This window comes from Notolabrus celidotus, chromosome 23, assembly GCF_009762535.1.
Source record: "Notolabrus celidotus isolate fNotCel1 chromosome 23, fNotCel1.pri, whole genome shotgun sequence".
NCBI lineage: Eukaryota > Metazoa > Chordata > Actinopteri > Labriformes > Labridae > Notolabrus > Notolabrus celidotus.
Window position 1 is genome coordinate 5,651,176 of NC_048294.1, and position 17,099 is coordinate 5,668,274.

Here is a 17,099-nt window from a genome sequence, read left to right on the forward strand (position 1 = left end):
ACAGTCGAAAAAAGAACAACGAAGAGAGAGCTGCTGCAACAAGCAGCCACTCGAGCGGTGCTAAGCAACGAAGGACAGCTGAAGAGAGGTTCTTAGATTAGTAACTGAGTTATCTCAAGTGGATTTCCTCACTCTGTCTAAGTTTTTAGTCATTTTCTTTTTTTCTACATAGAAGAATGAAGTTTGTAATTTTGCACTTAAATGTATGAGTAAAATTGTGTTATTCTTCTGTCAGAAACATGGCCACTGCACTGTCCGAGGAGCAGTTTCGGTGCAGCATCTGTCTGGACATCTTCAAAGACCCTGTCTCCATCTCATGCGGCCACAACTTCTGCCTGAGATGCATTAAACGCTTCTGGGATACGCGACACAAGTACGAGTGTCCACTCTGCAAGGAGTCCTTCAAAGCCCGCCCAGAACTCAGGATCAATGTCGTCTTAAGGGATATTACTGAAGGTTTCAAAAAGTGTGTTGACGTTAGATTCTTATTTAGGTACTTCTTTTCACGGCACGCTTGACCAAAGTTAACCCAGTTTGTCTTTAATCTAAAGGTCTTTGAGGGGCAAGCCAAACTTCAAGATTCAGCCAAGAAGAAGACCTATTCTGAGACGAGACTCCACCTGGGATGACGTTCCCTGTGACCTCTGCCAGGATAAGACCATAGTAGCAGTCAAGTCATGCCTTGTCTGCCAGAAGTCTTATTGTGAAGTTCACCTGACCCCTCACCTGAGGGATCAAGTGATGACCAAGCACCCGCTGACTGATCCGGCCACCTTCATCACCAGTAGCCTCTGCAAAAATCACAACCAGCTCCTGGAGATGTTTTGCGAGAGAGAGCAGACACCTGTTTGCTCCAAATGCACAGAGATGGATCACAAAAACCACAAGATTGTTTCCTTAGAGAAGGAGACCAGAAGGATCAAGGTGAGGACACAAGGTTTATTTTATCAACTGATTTTAAAATGTTTACCCTCAATTTTTCTAAATCTAAAACCAATCTGAAAGTGTTCCTGATGATGAATTTGTGTTTATAGTCTCAGATGAGGAGGCTCAATGCAGAGTCTGAACAGCTGATCCATGCCCGACTCATAAAGTTTGACGAGATCAAGTCTTCAGTGAACCTGGGCAAGGTCAGTGAAGTATTTAGATGTTAAATCTATAATATATTGTTCCGGCATCTCTTATTTAAACTCATCCTGTGAGAGGAGATATTTGTTTGTATATTTTGACATGCTAATAATTGGTTATTTATGTAAATCTGCAGGTAAACAGAGACAGAGAGATACAGAAAAGTGTCAAGGTCGCCACGATGGTGATAGGCACCATCGAGTCAAACCAGGCTGCGCTCATCAAGGACATCGGGGAGAAGCAGGAAGCAGTGGAGAGGAAGGCGGAGGTGATGCTCAAAGAGCTGGAGAAGGAGATCAATGATCTGCAGATTAGACGCACCGAGCTGCAGCAGCTGGAACACAACGAGGAACCCCTTCACCTCATACAGGTAGTCTAGGTTTTCATTCAAAACCAAGTGTATTTCAAAAATCATTCACCAAGTCCTGATAAATATTGATTGTGCACTCACAAAGATTTCGTGTCTGTCGTCCTGTTTGAATTTAGTGTTACTCGTCTCTGGGGAATCCCGGGACTAGGGACTGGTCCAAAGTTAAAATCCCCTCTGAGGACTTCATGGGGATAGTAAGGACTGCTTTCTCCGGACTGGTGACTGTCTGCAAAGATCTCGAGAAACAAATGGCAGCAGAAGGTCAGTAACTTCTGTAGGGATTTTGTTGTTGTCAAATTTTAACAGTAAGACATAAATTAACCCTGAAAAGCCGAATCAGAGGAACCACTAGACCCAACCCTTCTCACCAAATAAGCATCTCATACCCAGTTTTTGTGTGTCCTAAAATCATGTTCTGTACAGTTCTGCTGCACCACATATTTTTATGCAATAAAGATTAGCTGACAATGTTTGTTTTTCTTCTCTTTTGTAGAAGCCAACCAGCTACACCTGTATGCAGGTATGTGTATTCATCAATCAATCAATCAAACTTTATTTATATAGCGCCAAATCACAACAAACACTATCTCAAGACTCTTTAGCAAACAGAGCAGGTCTAGACCGTACTCTCTGTTCTATTATTAGCAAAGACCCAACATCAAGACAGGATGAGATCCAGTCTGATCTCATCTTAATCCACCATGAGCAGAGCACTTTGCAGCATTTAGCAAGTTACAGTGGCAAGGACAAACTTCCTTTAACAGGCAGAAACCTCCAGCAGAACCAGACTCATGTTAGACACACATCTGCTGAGACCGAGTTGGGGTTGGAGAGAGGGATAGAGGAGATGAAATAGGAGAGAGAGAGATGATAGTGCTGAGAAAGATAGTAGTAGTTGTAGCAACTTGAGTCTGGCACGTCCACAGAAGCAACTCAGAGGAACCTACGAGACAAGGGAGCTCAGGGACTCCAGAAAGGTCTATGGTTAGTAACTTTAATGGGACAGGAAGAGTTAAAGTGAGTGATGGGGGCATGAAATAAGACCCCAGTGTGTCAGTACTTCAATTCCCCCCAGCAGTCTAAGCCTATAGCAGCATAACTAAGAGCTGGTCAGTGCTGAGAAAGATAGTAGTAGTTGTAGCGACTTGAGTCTGGCACGTCCACAGAAGCAACTCAGAGGAACCTACGAGACAAGGGAGCTCAAGGACTCCAGAAAGGTCTATGGTTAGTAACTTTAATGGGGCAGGAAGAGTTAAAGTTACAGGAGAGGGGACAGAGGGAAAGACAGGATCCCAGTGTGTCAGTCTAAGCCTATAGTAGCATCAATAAGAGCTGATCCAAGCCTGATCCAGCTCTAACTATAAGCTTTATCAAAGAGGAAAGTTTGAAGCCTACTCTTAAAAGTAGAGAGGGTGTCTGCCTCCTGGACCCCGACTGGTAGATGATTCCAAAGGAGAGGTGCCTGATAACTGAAGGTTCTACCTCCCATGCTACTTTTAGAGACTTTTGGTGAGAACTTTATAGGGAGAATAGGTCAACTACAATTTAAACTGATGTCAACATTGAAATTACTTGAAATCTCATGCAAATCCCATTGAATAATTAATTGAAATCAGCTAATCTGATTTATTATTATTATTATATTATTATATTTCTCATCCCTATTTTATTTTGATCTCCAGTGGATGTGACTCTGGATCCGGACACAGCTTCAGGCTGGGTGATGCTGGCTGCAGATAGGAAACAGGTAAAGAAACTTTTTAGTATAAAGGAGTGAACTATGTAATATCTAATATCTATCAGAATAAGCTGTTGATAATCCTTTCCAATCAAATCCAAACATTGAAAAAGCTGTAAAATGCTCAAACAACAACAACAACAACAACAACAACAACAAAACTACCTGGAGGAACAGCCCATATTAATTACGTTAAGTTAGACAGGTTAGTTGCATGACTGGATATAAGAAGGCCATCCAAGAAAGGCGGAGTCTCTGAGAAGTAAAGAAAGGGAAGAGGTTTGTCACTGGCTGCGTAAGCAAGTAGTTCAACAGTTTCAGAATAATGCTCTTCAGAGTTTAATAACTTTATCATCTAAATAATCTCATTCAAAGATTGGCTGGAAATCCAATACTGGTGGCACTGCATTAAAAACAGGCATGACTCTGTAGTGGAATTCACTGCATGGGCTCAAAATTACTCCCAAAAACCATTGCCTCTGAGACCAGTTTGTCCCTGCATCCACAAATGATGGTTAAGATTGTATCATGCAAAGAGGAAACCATATATATATTTATGATCCAGAAATTCAGGCAACTTTTCTAAGCCAGCGTGGGGAAGTGGAAATATTTGGCAGAACATGAAACCAAAAATATAACAAAGACGACCCCAAACTGTAGATTAAGTCTGACATTTAACTTTTCAAAAATCCACAAAACTGGTCCAGTTGCTTCTCAAAGATTTACAGAGTGTTGTTGAAAGAAGAAGTGACATAACACAATGGATAACATGTCCCTGTCCAAACTTTTGTGACTAGTATAATGTGCACATATTTCTCATAAAACAATAACATTTCCTAGTTTCAACATGTTCAATAAGTTATAGGGTTTAAATAGTCAGCAAGCCATCGCTGGCTGCTTTGATTAACCCTCCTGTTATGTTCGTTTCTCTGGAACAGCAATAATGTTCCTGGGTCAATCTGACCCGGGGCATATTCAATTATCCAAAAGTGTCAGAACCCAAAAAAATCCCAATACACATTTTTTAAAATCAAATTTTTAACTCCATTACTAACCATTTAAATCAAGATTTAGTCCATTGGTGTTCTTTAACTCTCACAGATCATGGTTCAATGAGGATAACTCACTTGTTTTTTAATTCAAATTAATGTAAACACTTTTTTTAATGTACATTGGAAAGCCCTAAATATAAATACAACAGTTTTACATGACAGATTTTTGTTTTTTTTATTTTATTTTATGAAGTGATGTTAATAAACTAACACGACACATCTTCTGTCACATGCTGCCCATATTTTATGCTGCATTTAGCTGGTTTGGAAGGCATATATTGCCTAAATAGACTTAATAAAGGGTCAATTTGACCCGCAACATAACAGGAGGGTTAATCGTACCTTATTTGGACATGGGGTTGTACGTTATAGTCTGCTGTAGTTGTTCTATGCGCCTCTTTTTATTAAAAAGATGGTTACAAGCCTGGTAAAGGTAAAAAAATTGCATTTTAAGAGTATAGTTTCATATGCAGACGATACCATGTTATATAACCCCAAACAAAGTCCTTTTAATGTTACCGTCTTCTGTACATGGCCTCAGGTTCTTCATAATTATGTATAACTTGTTCTCAACAAGCGATTAGCCTGAATCTGGCATCTTCTCCGTTTGTACGTAGATGACACCATGTTATATCACCACTAATGTATGTTACAGTCTGCTTTAGATGACCTCTGGTTGTCCTTTGCGTTTCAAAACTTGTTCTCAACGAGGAAAAGACTAAATGTGAAAAAAACTGGCAGTGAAAACCAGTTATATAACATGTGTCTCTGTATAAAGGTTTGAAGGCAGCATATTTGTCTCTTTTTTAACTGGAGGTTGTCAAAAAGTTTGACATCTTTGGTTAAGAGATAAAAAACACGTGTCATGAGAACCCCGAAGAGATTAGCTTTCAAAGTTCCTCATTCCATTTCTAAGATGCTGAAACTGGTTTTTAGTACAATGTGCCTTTTCTACCTTAAATGATGAACACAGTTTTAAAGGTACAGAGACTTAATTCAGTTTCACACTCATTTCGTAGCTTGTATTCATGGTTACATCATCAGTATTGTAATGAGTGTGGTTTGTGGTTTTGTACGTGTTTAGTTGAATAGTTGTTCAGGCCTCTCTGACTGAATTGATCTTGATAAATTAGGGCGGACCTACTTGCTAGGTTTATCAGAATGTCTAAAGGTCTTTTGACGGTCACAACAGGTTTGGTTAGTGTAAGCTGAACTGAACACACGCACATGATGATCCATGACGGTAACTTGATAACCAAATGTGTCAATTCTGTTAACCCACAGGTGAGCCTCAGCTGCCAGAGAGTCTCGGTCCCTGACAACCCTCTCAGGTTCGACTCCTGCGTCTCAGTTCTTGGGACACAAAGCTTCAAATCAGGGAGAAGCTACTGGGTTGTCCAGGTGAGACTTGCTATCTCTAGTTACACTTAACACTCTGAAGAACTCTCTTTGTTGCACTGACATGTCTTTTATTATTTAACAAGGGCTGTCAGTCATAGCCCTCAAAGACCTAGACAGCCGCCGCCGCCGGCTACTTGTTCTTAAATGTTTGATAACTTTAAACCGCTTATCCAGTCAACAAGCTTTGAAAACTCAGTCACAGTAGACATTCTCAGCTTTCCATTGATACCACATTTGTCTCATTCAGCATTGCAAAATAATTCCAAGAGAGTCTGGCGCCCCCAAAAATGGTCTAGGCCTTTAATGAATCATGGTGCGAATACGGTCCAAAATAAATGTGTCGACTTCTTTAAATCACGTGCCTTTTATGTCCCTTTTGGCACACCATAGTTATGCTGACACTCCTGCTGCCAAGGGAAAACAACCCCACCACTACACATTTAAATGGCATTCATCACTTTTAAAACACTGACAGGTCAAAAGTAATATGGTGTCAAACAGATTCATAACATCACTGAAGCTCTCAAGTTTAAGCTAGCACCTATGAGCTAAGCATACAGGTGCAACTAAGCAGAATGATGTCAGCAGACCTGTGGCTCAGATTCAAGGGACATCATCAGGCTGACCAGTCATGCCTCACTGTCATGGGAATTAATAGTTTCGTGCATGAAATTAAGAAAGCAACCGAACTGGAAATCCTGAAAAGTGTAAATCCATTAACCAGGGATCAACAATGTTAAAACATAAAAATAAACTCTGCATTTCACAGAATGAGCACTTTAAAACTGTCTCCTACCTTTTAGTCATGGTATCAGACCACACTGTTCGATCAGTGCAGCTTTTATTATGAATAACAAATCAAAAAGTCAAGATCATAAAGTAGATGTTATTGTATTCATTTGATTCCCAATCAAGAAACTGGTAACAATTGTTTTACAATGTATTGGAAAACTGTTTTAAAATGAAAAATTAGGGAATTTTAAACATACAATTAAAAATGGGATTAATCGTGACTCAAGAACATTAATTGTTTAGCAGCCCTACTGATAACGTTTGTTAAGTTGTACACACAGAGACATTTAAATTGTGTTATTTGCTGCCATGTTTGGAAAAATGTGGTAGTTGTAGCGTATTTAAGGACGAGTTTTATAGTAACTACTGTTTGAAAACAACACAACAGCAATAAATAATAGTGTTCAAAGGAGCCTTGAAAAAGCATAAAAAAATAACAATAAACCACTGACAGTTTAAAAATGATACTTTAAATCATATCTGTTCCACTTTTAAAACTAATATAAAACAGAAAACCAGTGAGTTAGACCAAATGGTTTTTGATTTGATTTCCTTCCATTTGTAATTTTAAAGAAAATAAAGTTACAATGTTACAATGTCATTTAGCAGACGCTTTTATCCACAGCGACGTACATACGAGAACAAGAACAACACAAGCAAAGATCTAGACAAGAGGAAACAAGATCAGTAAGAGTAACAAAGTGATTCAAGTCAATTTGGGTGCAGGTACTGCCAAGCAGTGTAAAGGCAATGCACAAAAATAAGTAAGGATTTTTTTTAATATTTTTTTCCCGAAATAAGGAACATCTACAATGAAGCAACCAACCAATTTAAGACCTTCCATTATCATCATCAACAATTAACATCACCACAATAATGACCAAAGTACCAAGTGCTGGGTCACTCAAGACCTGAACACAGATTCCCAGAGTAGAGCAGGACAGTGTGGGTCAATCGTAGCTGGAAGACATGATCTGCCACTGGGGACAACAGTGGAGAACAGTCTAGCTAAGTGCATAGTGCTTCCCAAAGAGTTAAGACAAACAAAATAATAGAAACTAATACTTATTAAAAGGTCAAAGGTCATTACATTTTACTTGATTTGCTGTTCGTTTGAAGTTTGAGGTAGCCAGTGAATCTCAGCTGCAGATTTGCACCGTGTGCCCATGCAGTCTTGAAAGGGCTTTCACGCCCCCTTGTGGCCTGGAGGATACTACTACATGTCAATAAGCTGTATGTTCAGTTTACTGTCAAGTGAAAGCTTTAAAATTAGATCCAACCTTTTCTTATGTGACTAATAGAACAAGAATAGAAAAAGAACAAGACATACTTTGATTCATCAATGTATTCTACTAGTTTTGCACATTCCTGTTTTAATGAACTGATTAACTCACCTGGTAAATACGTGCTTACAACCTGTTTACATTACATTATTGTGTTATGTTATTATAATATCTATTACCACCTATCTGCACACTTCATAGTCTACAGACATTTATAAATGTATACTCTTAAAAATTATTTGATTTCAACCCTTTAACACACAACAGTCACTAGAGTGGATGGTTAGTAAGTAATCCCAAACTCTGCCACCTACTGGCCAAATGATGTAATTGTACCAGAAATCTGTCAAAGTCAAGAGGTTCGACGGAGAGTCAGAATGCCATGCAGTTTGGCAACATATTGCAAATCCCATATTCTAGAGGGAGCAAACAGGGTGGAGCTTTCAAGTAACAACTAAGGAACATTTTAATTGTTACATTTCCCAGGAATTTATTTTAAGTTTGGAAAAAATTGTGATTAATCATCCGTCCACTAAATTGAGCGTCACATTGCTGACCTTGACGTTCTTGAAAACACTTGATGTGGAATAACGTTGCCCTGTAAATAAATTTCAACATTCTAATTTTGTGTTTCTTTGTTGTCTTTCAGGTCAAAGATAAAACAGACTGGGATCTCGGCGTGGCGAAGAAGTCCATCAACAGGAAAGGGGCCATCACAGTGCGCCCTGACAGCGGTTACTGGGCGATCTGTCGCAGGAAGGGCGGCAGTCTCAGCGCCTGCGCCGGCCCTTCCGTCACCCTCCACCTCGAGGAAACCCCTCAGAAAGTGGGCGTGTTCCTGGACTATGAAGCTGGGTTGGTGTCCTTCTACGACGCAGAAGCAAAGACTCACATTTACACCTACAGTGGATGTGCCTTCGGTGAGCCCCTCTATCCGTATCTGAACCCCTGTCTGCATGATAACGGGAAGAACGTCGCCCCGCTGATCATCTGTCCGGTCGAGAGCGGCGTCCCTGCAATGTTGTAAAGACGAGACTCGGGTGAAGTCTACAAACATTTACTGAGCTCTTATGAGAAAGTTCAAACTGGATGCACACCAAATTTTGGATATTAAAATCTACACTGCAGATTATCGATGCACCCTCAAGTTTCTTCAGACACTGAAGCCCTTCCTCATGCTCAATTCACACCTCCACTCTGCGCTCTGTATGGAAGTTATGGAGGGTTTCCTGGAAAAGCCTCCTACATTATTACAGAGATCCCAACTTCAGAAAACACTCAAGATTTGGAAAAACATGAAAGAAAGACAAATGATTTACAAATGTGGCATGAAGAAATGTTAAAAAGAGGACGACAAGGATGCCAAGAAAAGTGAAGGCCAAACACAAGAGTTCTCTTTATGAATAATACTTAAAAAAGTGGGGTATAATAATCAATGCATTCATATATTTACCACTGTAATGTTACCTTATTCTCTAAAAGCCCTCTAGGTGTGAGCTTATGCTGCATTTATGCGCTCGTCGGATGCTCCCCGTTTCTGAGATGAGAAATCATTGGTCCATGTTTGGTGTTTTAACGTTTTCAAATTAGAGTTTAATGGAAGGTATTAAAATGAGTTGATAGCCTTTAAAGAAGCAAAAGAACACAATATCATTATTTCAGTCAAACATTAGTTTAAAGCTTGTGAGGAAATTTTGATTATATGGAATTTGGTGCCCCCTTGTGGAGAAAGTGATACCTCTTATTTCTTGTCCTGGACATGCAAAAGTAGTGTCTTTAGACATTAACCTGATCCTGATCCTGATTATCTGCCATGAAAAAAGTCAAATAAATGTTATTTCTAAAGCGAGATATCATCTGGTCTGACACCTACACCCTCAGGGCGGTTTCAGGCATTCAAAATGACAATAGAGAAGGTATCAGTGTTGCTACTGACAGTCTTGTTTGCTTTCAAAAGTCATGAAGAGGCATCAGTATCTGTTTCCATCAGTTTCTCAGCTTGTTAAAAAATCTGCACAGTGCCTTTAAATAAACATTTCTTCATTCTTTTTAATTTTAAAGCCAAAGAGGACGAAACCTGTCCAGGTCTTTGCTGCCACCTGCTGGACTGGAGTTAGCACTATAACTTGGGCTTTTCTCAGTTTTGACAGATTAAACAGACAGTATGGTTTAACTTCAGCTGTCTGTTTAATCAAGCTTTAATGCTAATTAATACTAAAATACAGCTTTAACTAGCACATGACATTTTACTATTTTTTAAATGACTTTGAATAGTAGCTAAATACCGTACTAATACATAACTTTCAGAATGAGTCTATTAATGGTGATATCATATTACAAGGTATATTTGAGCAAAACATTGATGTGCATTAATTAATTAAAAGTGTTTTAAAACTAGGGTTGGCAGTCAAGGAAAACTAACATGAATTTGAATGTAGCATTTCCTCAGGACTCCATCTATTTGATTGGTTTCATCATTTGGCTCCTGATGGCAGGGATTGGTTGGTGTTTTCCCAGGTTTACTCTGGCTGTAGATAGCAGCTTTTTTTCACTCTTTTTTTAAGAACATATTATGTATTGATTGCCATCGGGACATAAAGATCATTTTAACCAGTATAACAAAAAATGTAACTAAATCTGACTACCAACCCCAGCTTTAAAAGTGTTTTAACATAAACGATTTGTCGTTGTATGACAGCAAGTTGGGAACCAAATTGTTCTGAATTTTCAAACTCAGACGTCCATTTTTCCAATTTGGCCAACAGCACATAAATGCAGCATTAGATATTTTGGGACAAATTGTACAACTCTGCAAAGAAACTATGATTAAGTGTACAACATTTGCAAACTTAAAAAAAAAAAGTAACATTTGAAACAAGAATGCTTAAAGTTATCCTTTTTTTCTTGTCTTTCTTTCTTTTTTAAGCGCATTGCTAGGTTGCATATGTCTTAATTTGTGTTTTCTGAGGTGCTATGAAGAAATATAGGTATAAATACTGAGGCACAATATTTGATGACAAACTGACTTTTAATCAATCAATCAATCAATCAATCTTTATTTGTATAGCGCCAAATCACAACTAACGTTATCTCAAGATGCTTTTACAAACATAAGAGGTCTAGACCACTCTATGTCAATATACTGTATATCTAATCTATCAGAATATATATATAAAAAAAAGAAACGTTTATCAGAGACGACAGCTTGGCCATAATCCTCCTGTCAGCCACCACCTCCACAGGGTCCAGGACTGAGCTGGCCTTCTTCCCCAGTTGGTTCAGTCTTGCTCTCCTGTATCCTAAACTTTTAATGCCAACACTGATGCCAGACTTTTTTTCTTAAGGAAGCAGGAGGGGTTTTAACAATGACAGATCACTTTTAAAAATATTTGATTCATCTTTTTATTGAGTGTTATGTGTCTGCAAGCCGCATGACATGAAGGTCAGAGGTCATGGCCAGGGACACTAACAAAAAGAAAACCCTCAAATACAAACAAATGTAAGGCCTTTGGGGTCTAAAAGGTGGAGTGGAGGCGTAAAGCTCCACAGCCACCCTCTAATTATTCTGCAAAGAGTAGACAAACCAAGGAAAGGGCCAAAACCAACTGTTGCCACCCTCCTTCCCTCCACAGTACATCTTCAATACATCCACAATACATCTACAATACATCCACAATACATCCAAAATACATGCACAATACATCCAAAATACATGCACAATACATCCAAAATACATCCACAATACATCCACAATACATCCAAAATACATGCACAATACATCCAAAATACATCCAAAATACATGCACAATACATGCACTATACATCCACAATACATCTACAATACATCCACAATACATCCAAAATACATGCACAATACATGCACAATACATCCAAAATACATGCACAATACATCCACAATACATGCACAATACATCCAAAATACATCCAAAATACATCCACAATACATCCACAATACATGCACAACACATCCACACTCTCCCACAACACATCCACAACACATCCACAACACATCCACAACACCGCCACAACACCGCCACAACACCTCCACACTCTCTTCAAACAACTGAAGGTGTTGTCTTCTCTGTTGCACACACCTAACTGAGGTGAAAAGAGCTCCTTTTATCGAGCAGCCAGGCTGATGAGCTCAAGCTGGGTGCAATGAGGGCAGGTGCTCTCAATGATGGGCTCGTTAGGAGCCCTGGAGGTCTCAGACTGCATCTGGAACATGAGTCTATTTTAACTGTTGCTATGATCTATTGGTTTGGTTTCAAGAAGAGCATAAAGGGTTAATTTGACAAGATTGTAAATAGGTTATTGTACATTTTCATGATCAGGCTCTGAAACAAAGAAGCTTAAAGTTAAAGGAAGTGTAAGCAATGTTCAGATCTGACGAACTAGTTGATATTCACAAACTTAACATTTTCCTCTATGACTTATGCATTGCTGAATTTTTGATTTCACTTCTTTATTGATTTAAACACTGGAATGTCCATTTTAATTGTGTCTGTTAAGTAATACACAGCTGATAATCACTGTTAATATAAAATCAATCACACTTCATGAAGGAAGATATGCTGCCTCAGTCGACGTCACTTTCTATGATGTTTTAAGCTAACACCTTTAAAAGAAGGAGCACTTTATAAGCTTTTCTTCACACATTCAATCAAAAAGTGTGCTTCTGGTTTTCGGCATTAACTACTTTCACTCCTGCTTTTTTTGAGCCACAATATCAAAATATATTTGAGTTTTTCCTTCCTGCAGGATGAATGTACTTCACTGGTTTATGTTTGCTTACATTTATGAAGAAAGAGAGGAGTTACCACAAGATAGTGGGGTTTTTTGTTTTCTGAGGATGTAAGCTTTTAATGTTCAACAGATTGTGTATATTTTTAACTTAATGAAATAAATGTTATAAAACAAAAGGATTTGTGTTAGTGTTTCTTTTAATCTTTTAACTCTTCTATTTTTGATTGCTTTTATGTATGAGCTGCCACAAGGGGGCGCTAAAGAGAGAGAGAGATTTCATTAACATAAGGTTAGGGGGTGGCAGTAGCTCAGTCCATAGGGACCTGGCTTGGGAACCGAAGGGTCGCCGGTTCGAGTCCCAGCATGGAAGCTTGGCAAGTGGACTGGTGGCTGGAGAGGTGCTGGCTCACCTGCCTGGGCACTGCCGAGGTGCCCTTGAGCAAGGCACCGAACCCTCAACTGCTCGGGGTGCGCTGGTTGACGGCAGTATCCTCACTCTGACATCTCTCCCTAAGCATGTTCACTGCATGTGTGTGCATTTGTATGTATATACCAAAAAGACTGTGTGTAGCATGTCCAAAATAGCATGAGTGAAAAAATTGAATTTCCCCCCTGGGGATCAATAAAGTACCTTTCTTTCTAGATGTGATTTAAAAGAAGTTGCTATGAATGACTGCAGCCAGCAGGTGGCGATGGTTAGTCGTCAATAAATCAGTCTGTTAAAGGGAGAGACACTGTGAGGCTGCATTCCCTTCTTGGCCTGAAGTTAAAGACCTGACTGTGTGTGTGTGTGTGTGTGTGTGTGTGTGTGTGTGTGTGCGTGTGTGCGTGTGTGTGAGTCAGAGAAAGAGAGAGAGAGAGAGAGAGAGAGAGAGAGAGAATGCGTGTGTGTGTGTGTGTGTGTGTGTGTGCGTGTGTGCGTGTGTGTGTGAGTCAGAGAAATAGAGAGAGTGTGTGTGTGTGTTTGTCTTTATGTACTTGCAAGGACCAGCTCTTGTTGAACAGCCTTACTTTTGACGACACTCTTGCTCAAGGATTCAAGGTGTTTTAATCTCATTTCAATGCATGCTGTCGAAAGAGGTGGAATTAAATTTTGTTTAAGAACTCAGAACAAAGCATGAAGAAGCAGCATTTCATTATGATGCAGCACAGACCTTTAGTAACCTCCCTGATAGCTTTAGACAAGCCCCAACTCTGACTTCTTTTAAATCAAGACTAAAAACCTTCCTCCTTCACGCTGCTTGCTCTACTCTCTAATGAATGCGAACTCATTTTTAAACCTTATTATTTTTCAACCTTTTTACATCTTTAACAAGAAACTTTTAATAATTTTTATAAACTCTAAGGATTTCTTCTAACTTATTTTAACAAACTGAATTTTACTGAAATATTTTAACTAATTTTACTTTCTTTCTTTCTTGATCTTATATCTTAAAATATTTCATGTTTCAATGCTTATGTTTATTTAATGTCATATTTTAAATTGGATATTTTAACATTTAATGTCATATTTTACAATCGGATGTTGTTGGGCTGTCAGGCACCCTGCAGGGGTGTCAATAGGTCTGAACCAGCTTCAGGCTGCGACTCCACACAGAAAAGACTCAATCTGGGACGCTGGTGGCCTAGCGGTCTAAGCGCCCCACATACAGAGGCTACAGTCCTCGTCGCAGGGGTCAATGTGTGAGTCTTAATCCTTGGGAAGACATTCTGAGATGAATTGATGAATTAAAGGGTTCATTTCAGTTAAAACAAGATCAGTTGTGATTCTGTAACAGTAACCCGGGACTTCCACCAGATCCGTGTCCAGTACGGCTCCGTGCTCTCTCGTCCATCAACACCCAACGGTTGTGTTTTCAGAACGTAGCATGGAGCAGGACCGCCGGACAGCTGGAGTCATGTGACCGAGGTTTTCCCGTGGCAATCACTGAATCAAGGATTCTCCTCCTCCTCTCATCATCCATGTTGTCTTTCTGGTCCTCTGAAAACCTCTGACCTGTTGACTCCAGGCCTGGCTCCGCTCATCATGACGGTTGTTGCTCAGTGAAATACGATCTGCCTTCTTCACCAGGCAGGAAGTGTTCCTGCTCCAGATGACGTGTATTGTGAGGACGTTTTTAAGATAAGATAACATAAGATAACATAAGATAACATAAGATAACATAAGATAACATAAGATAACATAAGATAACATAAGATATACTTTATTGGTCCTCCATTGGGAGAAATTATTTTGTTACAGCAGCTTACAACACGGGACAGGGGAATACAACAATGTAGTAACATAGTTGAAAAATATAATAACATTAATAATAGCAATGATAAAGGTCAAATAGAATAAAATAGAATAGAATAGAATACAATAAATTAGAATACAATACAATAAAATAGAATAGAATAGAATAGAATAAAATAGAATAGAATAAAATAAAATAGAATTGAATAAAACAGAATAGAATAGAATAGGATAAAAAAATAGAATAGAATAAAATTAAATACAATTAAATAAAATTAAATACAATTAAAAGAAATAAAATAAAATAGAATAGAATAAAATATAGCAACTATTACAGATGCATACACACTATGTACACTTCTATCTGATTAATAGAAAAGGTAAGTTATTGCACGGATAACATTGCAGCAGGTTATTTAAAAAAACATACACTGTATGAAGAACAGTGTGATTCAGTTGTATACAATTTTTATTTTTTAATGTGCCAAGTCACATAGAAACTGCCATGTAGTGAAATGAAAGATGAGAACAGATAATTAATTGAAATAAATGTTCAAAGTCATCTTAAATAAAACGTTGTTGTGAATTTTTTTTTTTGTGGCATTTTAACTCTCTATTCCTGTCTGGTGGTAGGTCCTTTGTTTTGCACCATTCCAGTCACACACAAAGTATTTGCAGAATGTTTTGCTCACAAAGTATCAAAGACCTGTGTGTGTGTGTGTGTGTGTTACCATGTGTGAAGCGTAACGCAGACTGATGCATTCTGAGCTTTGTATTGCACTCCGGGTGTAGACAAAGCCTCACTTGTCAAAACACACAAAGAAAAGCAGCGTGTTGAGTTTCATTCCTAAAATCCTCTGTGACAGGTTTACTGTAAAAAAAACATCTCTGATGGTTTGGACTTTTGTTTGTGGTTTTGGTTCCCATGTTCCACAGTTGTTGTGCAGGTCATCCAGGTTATATGAGGTTATTGTATGCATCCTGGGGCTGCTTTCTCATTAAAGTGACAGATCACCTGGCTGTCCTCCACAAATACTTTTGGTGATACTGCAGGCTGAACACTGACACACTGTCTGAGATAAATTTGGATGTAATTAGGTTGCATTTGGACGAGCGCTAGAAACAGAAAGGGCCTCATGAGACTCTGAACTGGGATGCATCAACTGGCCAGGAGAAGAGTCCAGCCTGGCATTGCTAATGAAAGAGTTTGTGTTGTACAGGAGGTGTTGAGGGTTCAAAACACACAGACATACAGCACTATAAATATGCTTCCATTTTTAGCCATGCTAGCAGTGAGCCGCTGAGGAGGGCAATGACGACAGTGGCTGTTTCAGAAGTAAATTACTCAACATCTAGTTGATTGATCTGCACAAACTTTGGTAATGAGATTGATGCTTCCCAGAAGTAAAGTTCCATACATTTTAGTGATCACCTGAGATTTTCAAACAGTGGCATCCTATGGTTCACTAACAAAACTATGCTATTGTCCAGTAAAACATAGTTTACTTTAAATATACTAAAGGGTTAAGGGAGGGTTGGATGAAAAGAGCTCAAGATGGATGGAATCAAGGCAGCCTGAACTGTCAGTGTGGCATATCAAGACTCAGAGTGAGGGTGTATCTTTACACATTTCTGGTTCAGCAACCTGGTTGGGTTGAGTAGTAGAAGTGGTGGTAGAGTAGTGAGGTTTTGATGCAGGTGATTAAATTGGCTTTAGAGGCATGGTCCTGAACTTTCACTGTCATAACTTCTTTGAAATTGTAGTTATGTGGGACTTTGCTTTATGATAGATTGGGGTGTTGTACTGAAGCTCTGATGCTTCATGCTTTCAGAAAACACAACATTTCATAGAGGATCATACTCTGATTACATGTTCTCTGATTATTATAGGAACAGTAACATGATGTCATTCTATCTGATTAGTTAGGGGAAAGAACTCTGATCAATACTGGCATGCCAATTGTGTGGTGTGGTTAGCACTGAGAATCTTCACCAAAATAATTCTGGGTTCACATCCTGGACTTACGCTTTCCATGTGGGGAACAACTTTTTCACATTGTCTAACATGTGCTTTTAAAGTATCCTAATAAATGTTTAAATTCTAAAGATAAGAACTCCCAGGCAGGCCTGTGGTGAGGTGGTTGGTACTGTGGTCTTTCAGTGATATAGTTAAGGGTTCAAATCCTGGACAGAGGCCTATTGTGTAAGGTAGATCTGGAACTTTTTCAACACAATGGAGACAAGTTGTGCTTTTGAAGTACCATTAATATATAAATTGAAGGACCTAAAGAGGCAGCCACTGCCAGGTTGGCCTTTGGTGTTGGGGTTTGGG

General features: G+C 39.0%; 1 protein-coding gene across 1 annotated transcript; it reads left to right on the plus strand.

The window, feature by feature from the left end:
• Window positions 1–229: 229 nt before the first annotated feature.
• Window positions 230–9,517, plus strand: LOC117807494 (E3 ubiquitin-protein ligase TRIM21-like). The gene is made up of 9 exons (XM_034676811.1): window positions 230–466; window positions 552–924; window positions 1,035–1,130; window positions 1,265–1,498; window positions 1,615–1,759; window positions 1,992–2,018; window positions 3,181–3,245; window positions 5,573–5,689; window positions 8,414–9,517. Exons 1-9 carry the CDS (start codon window positions 240–242, stop codon window positions 8,789–8,791), a joined length of 1,662 nt encoding a protein of 553 aa, XP_034532702.1. The 5' UTR covers window positions 230–239; the 3' UTR covers window positions 8,792–9,517.
• The last annotated feature ends 7,582 nt before the right edge of the window (window positions 9,518–17,099 follow it).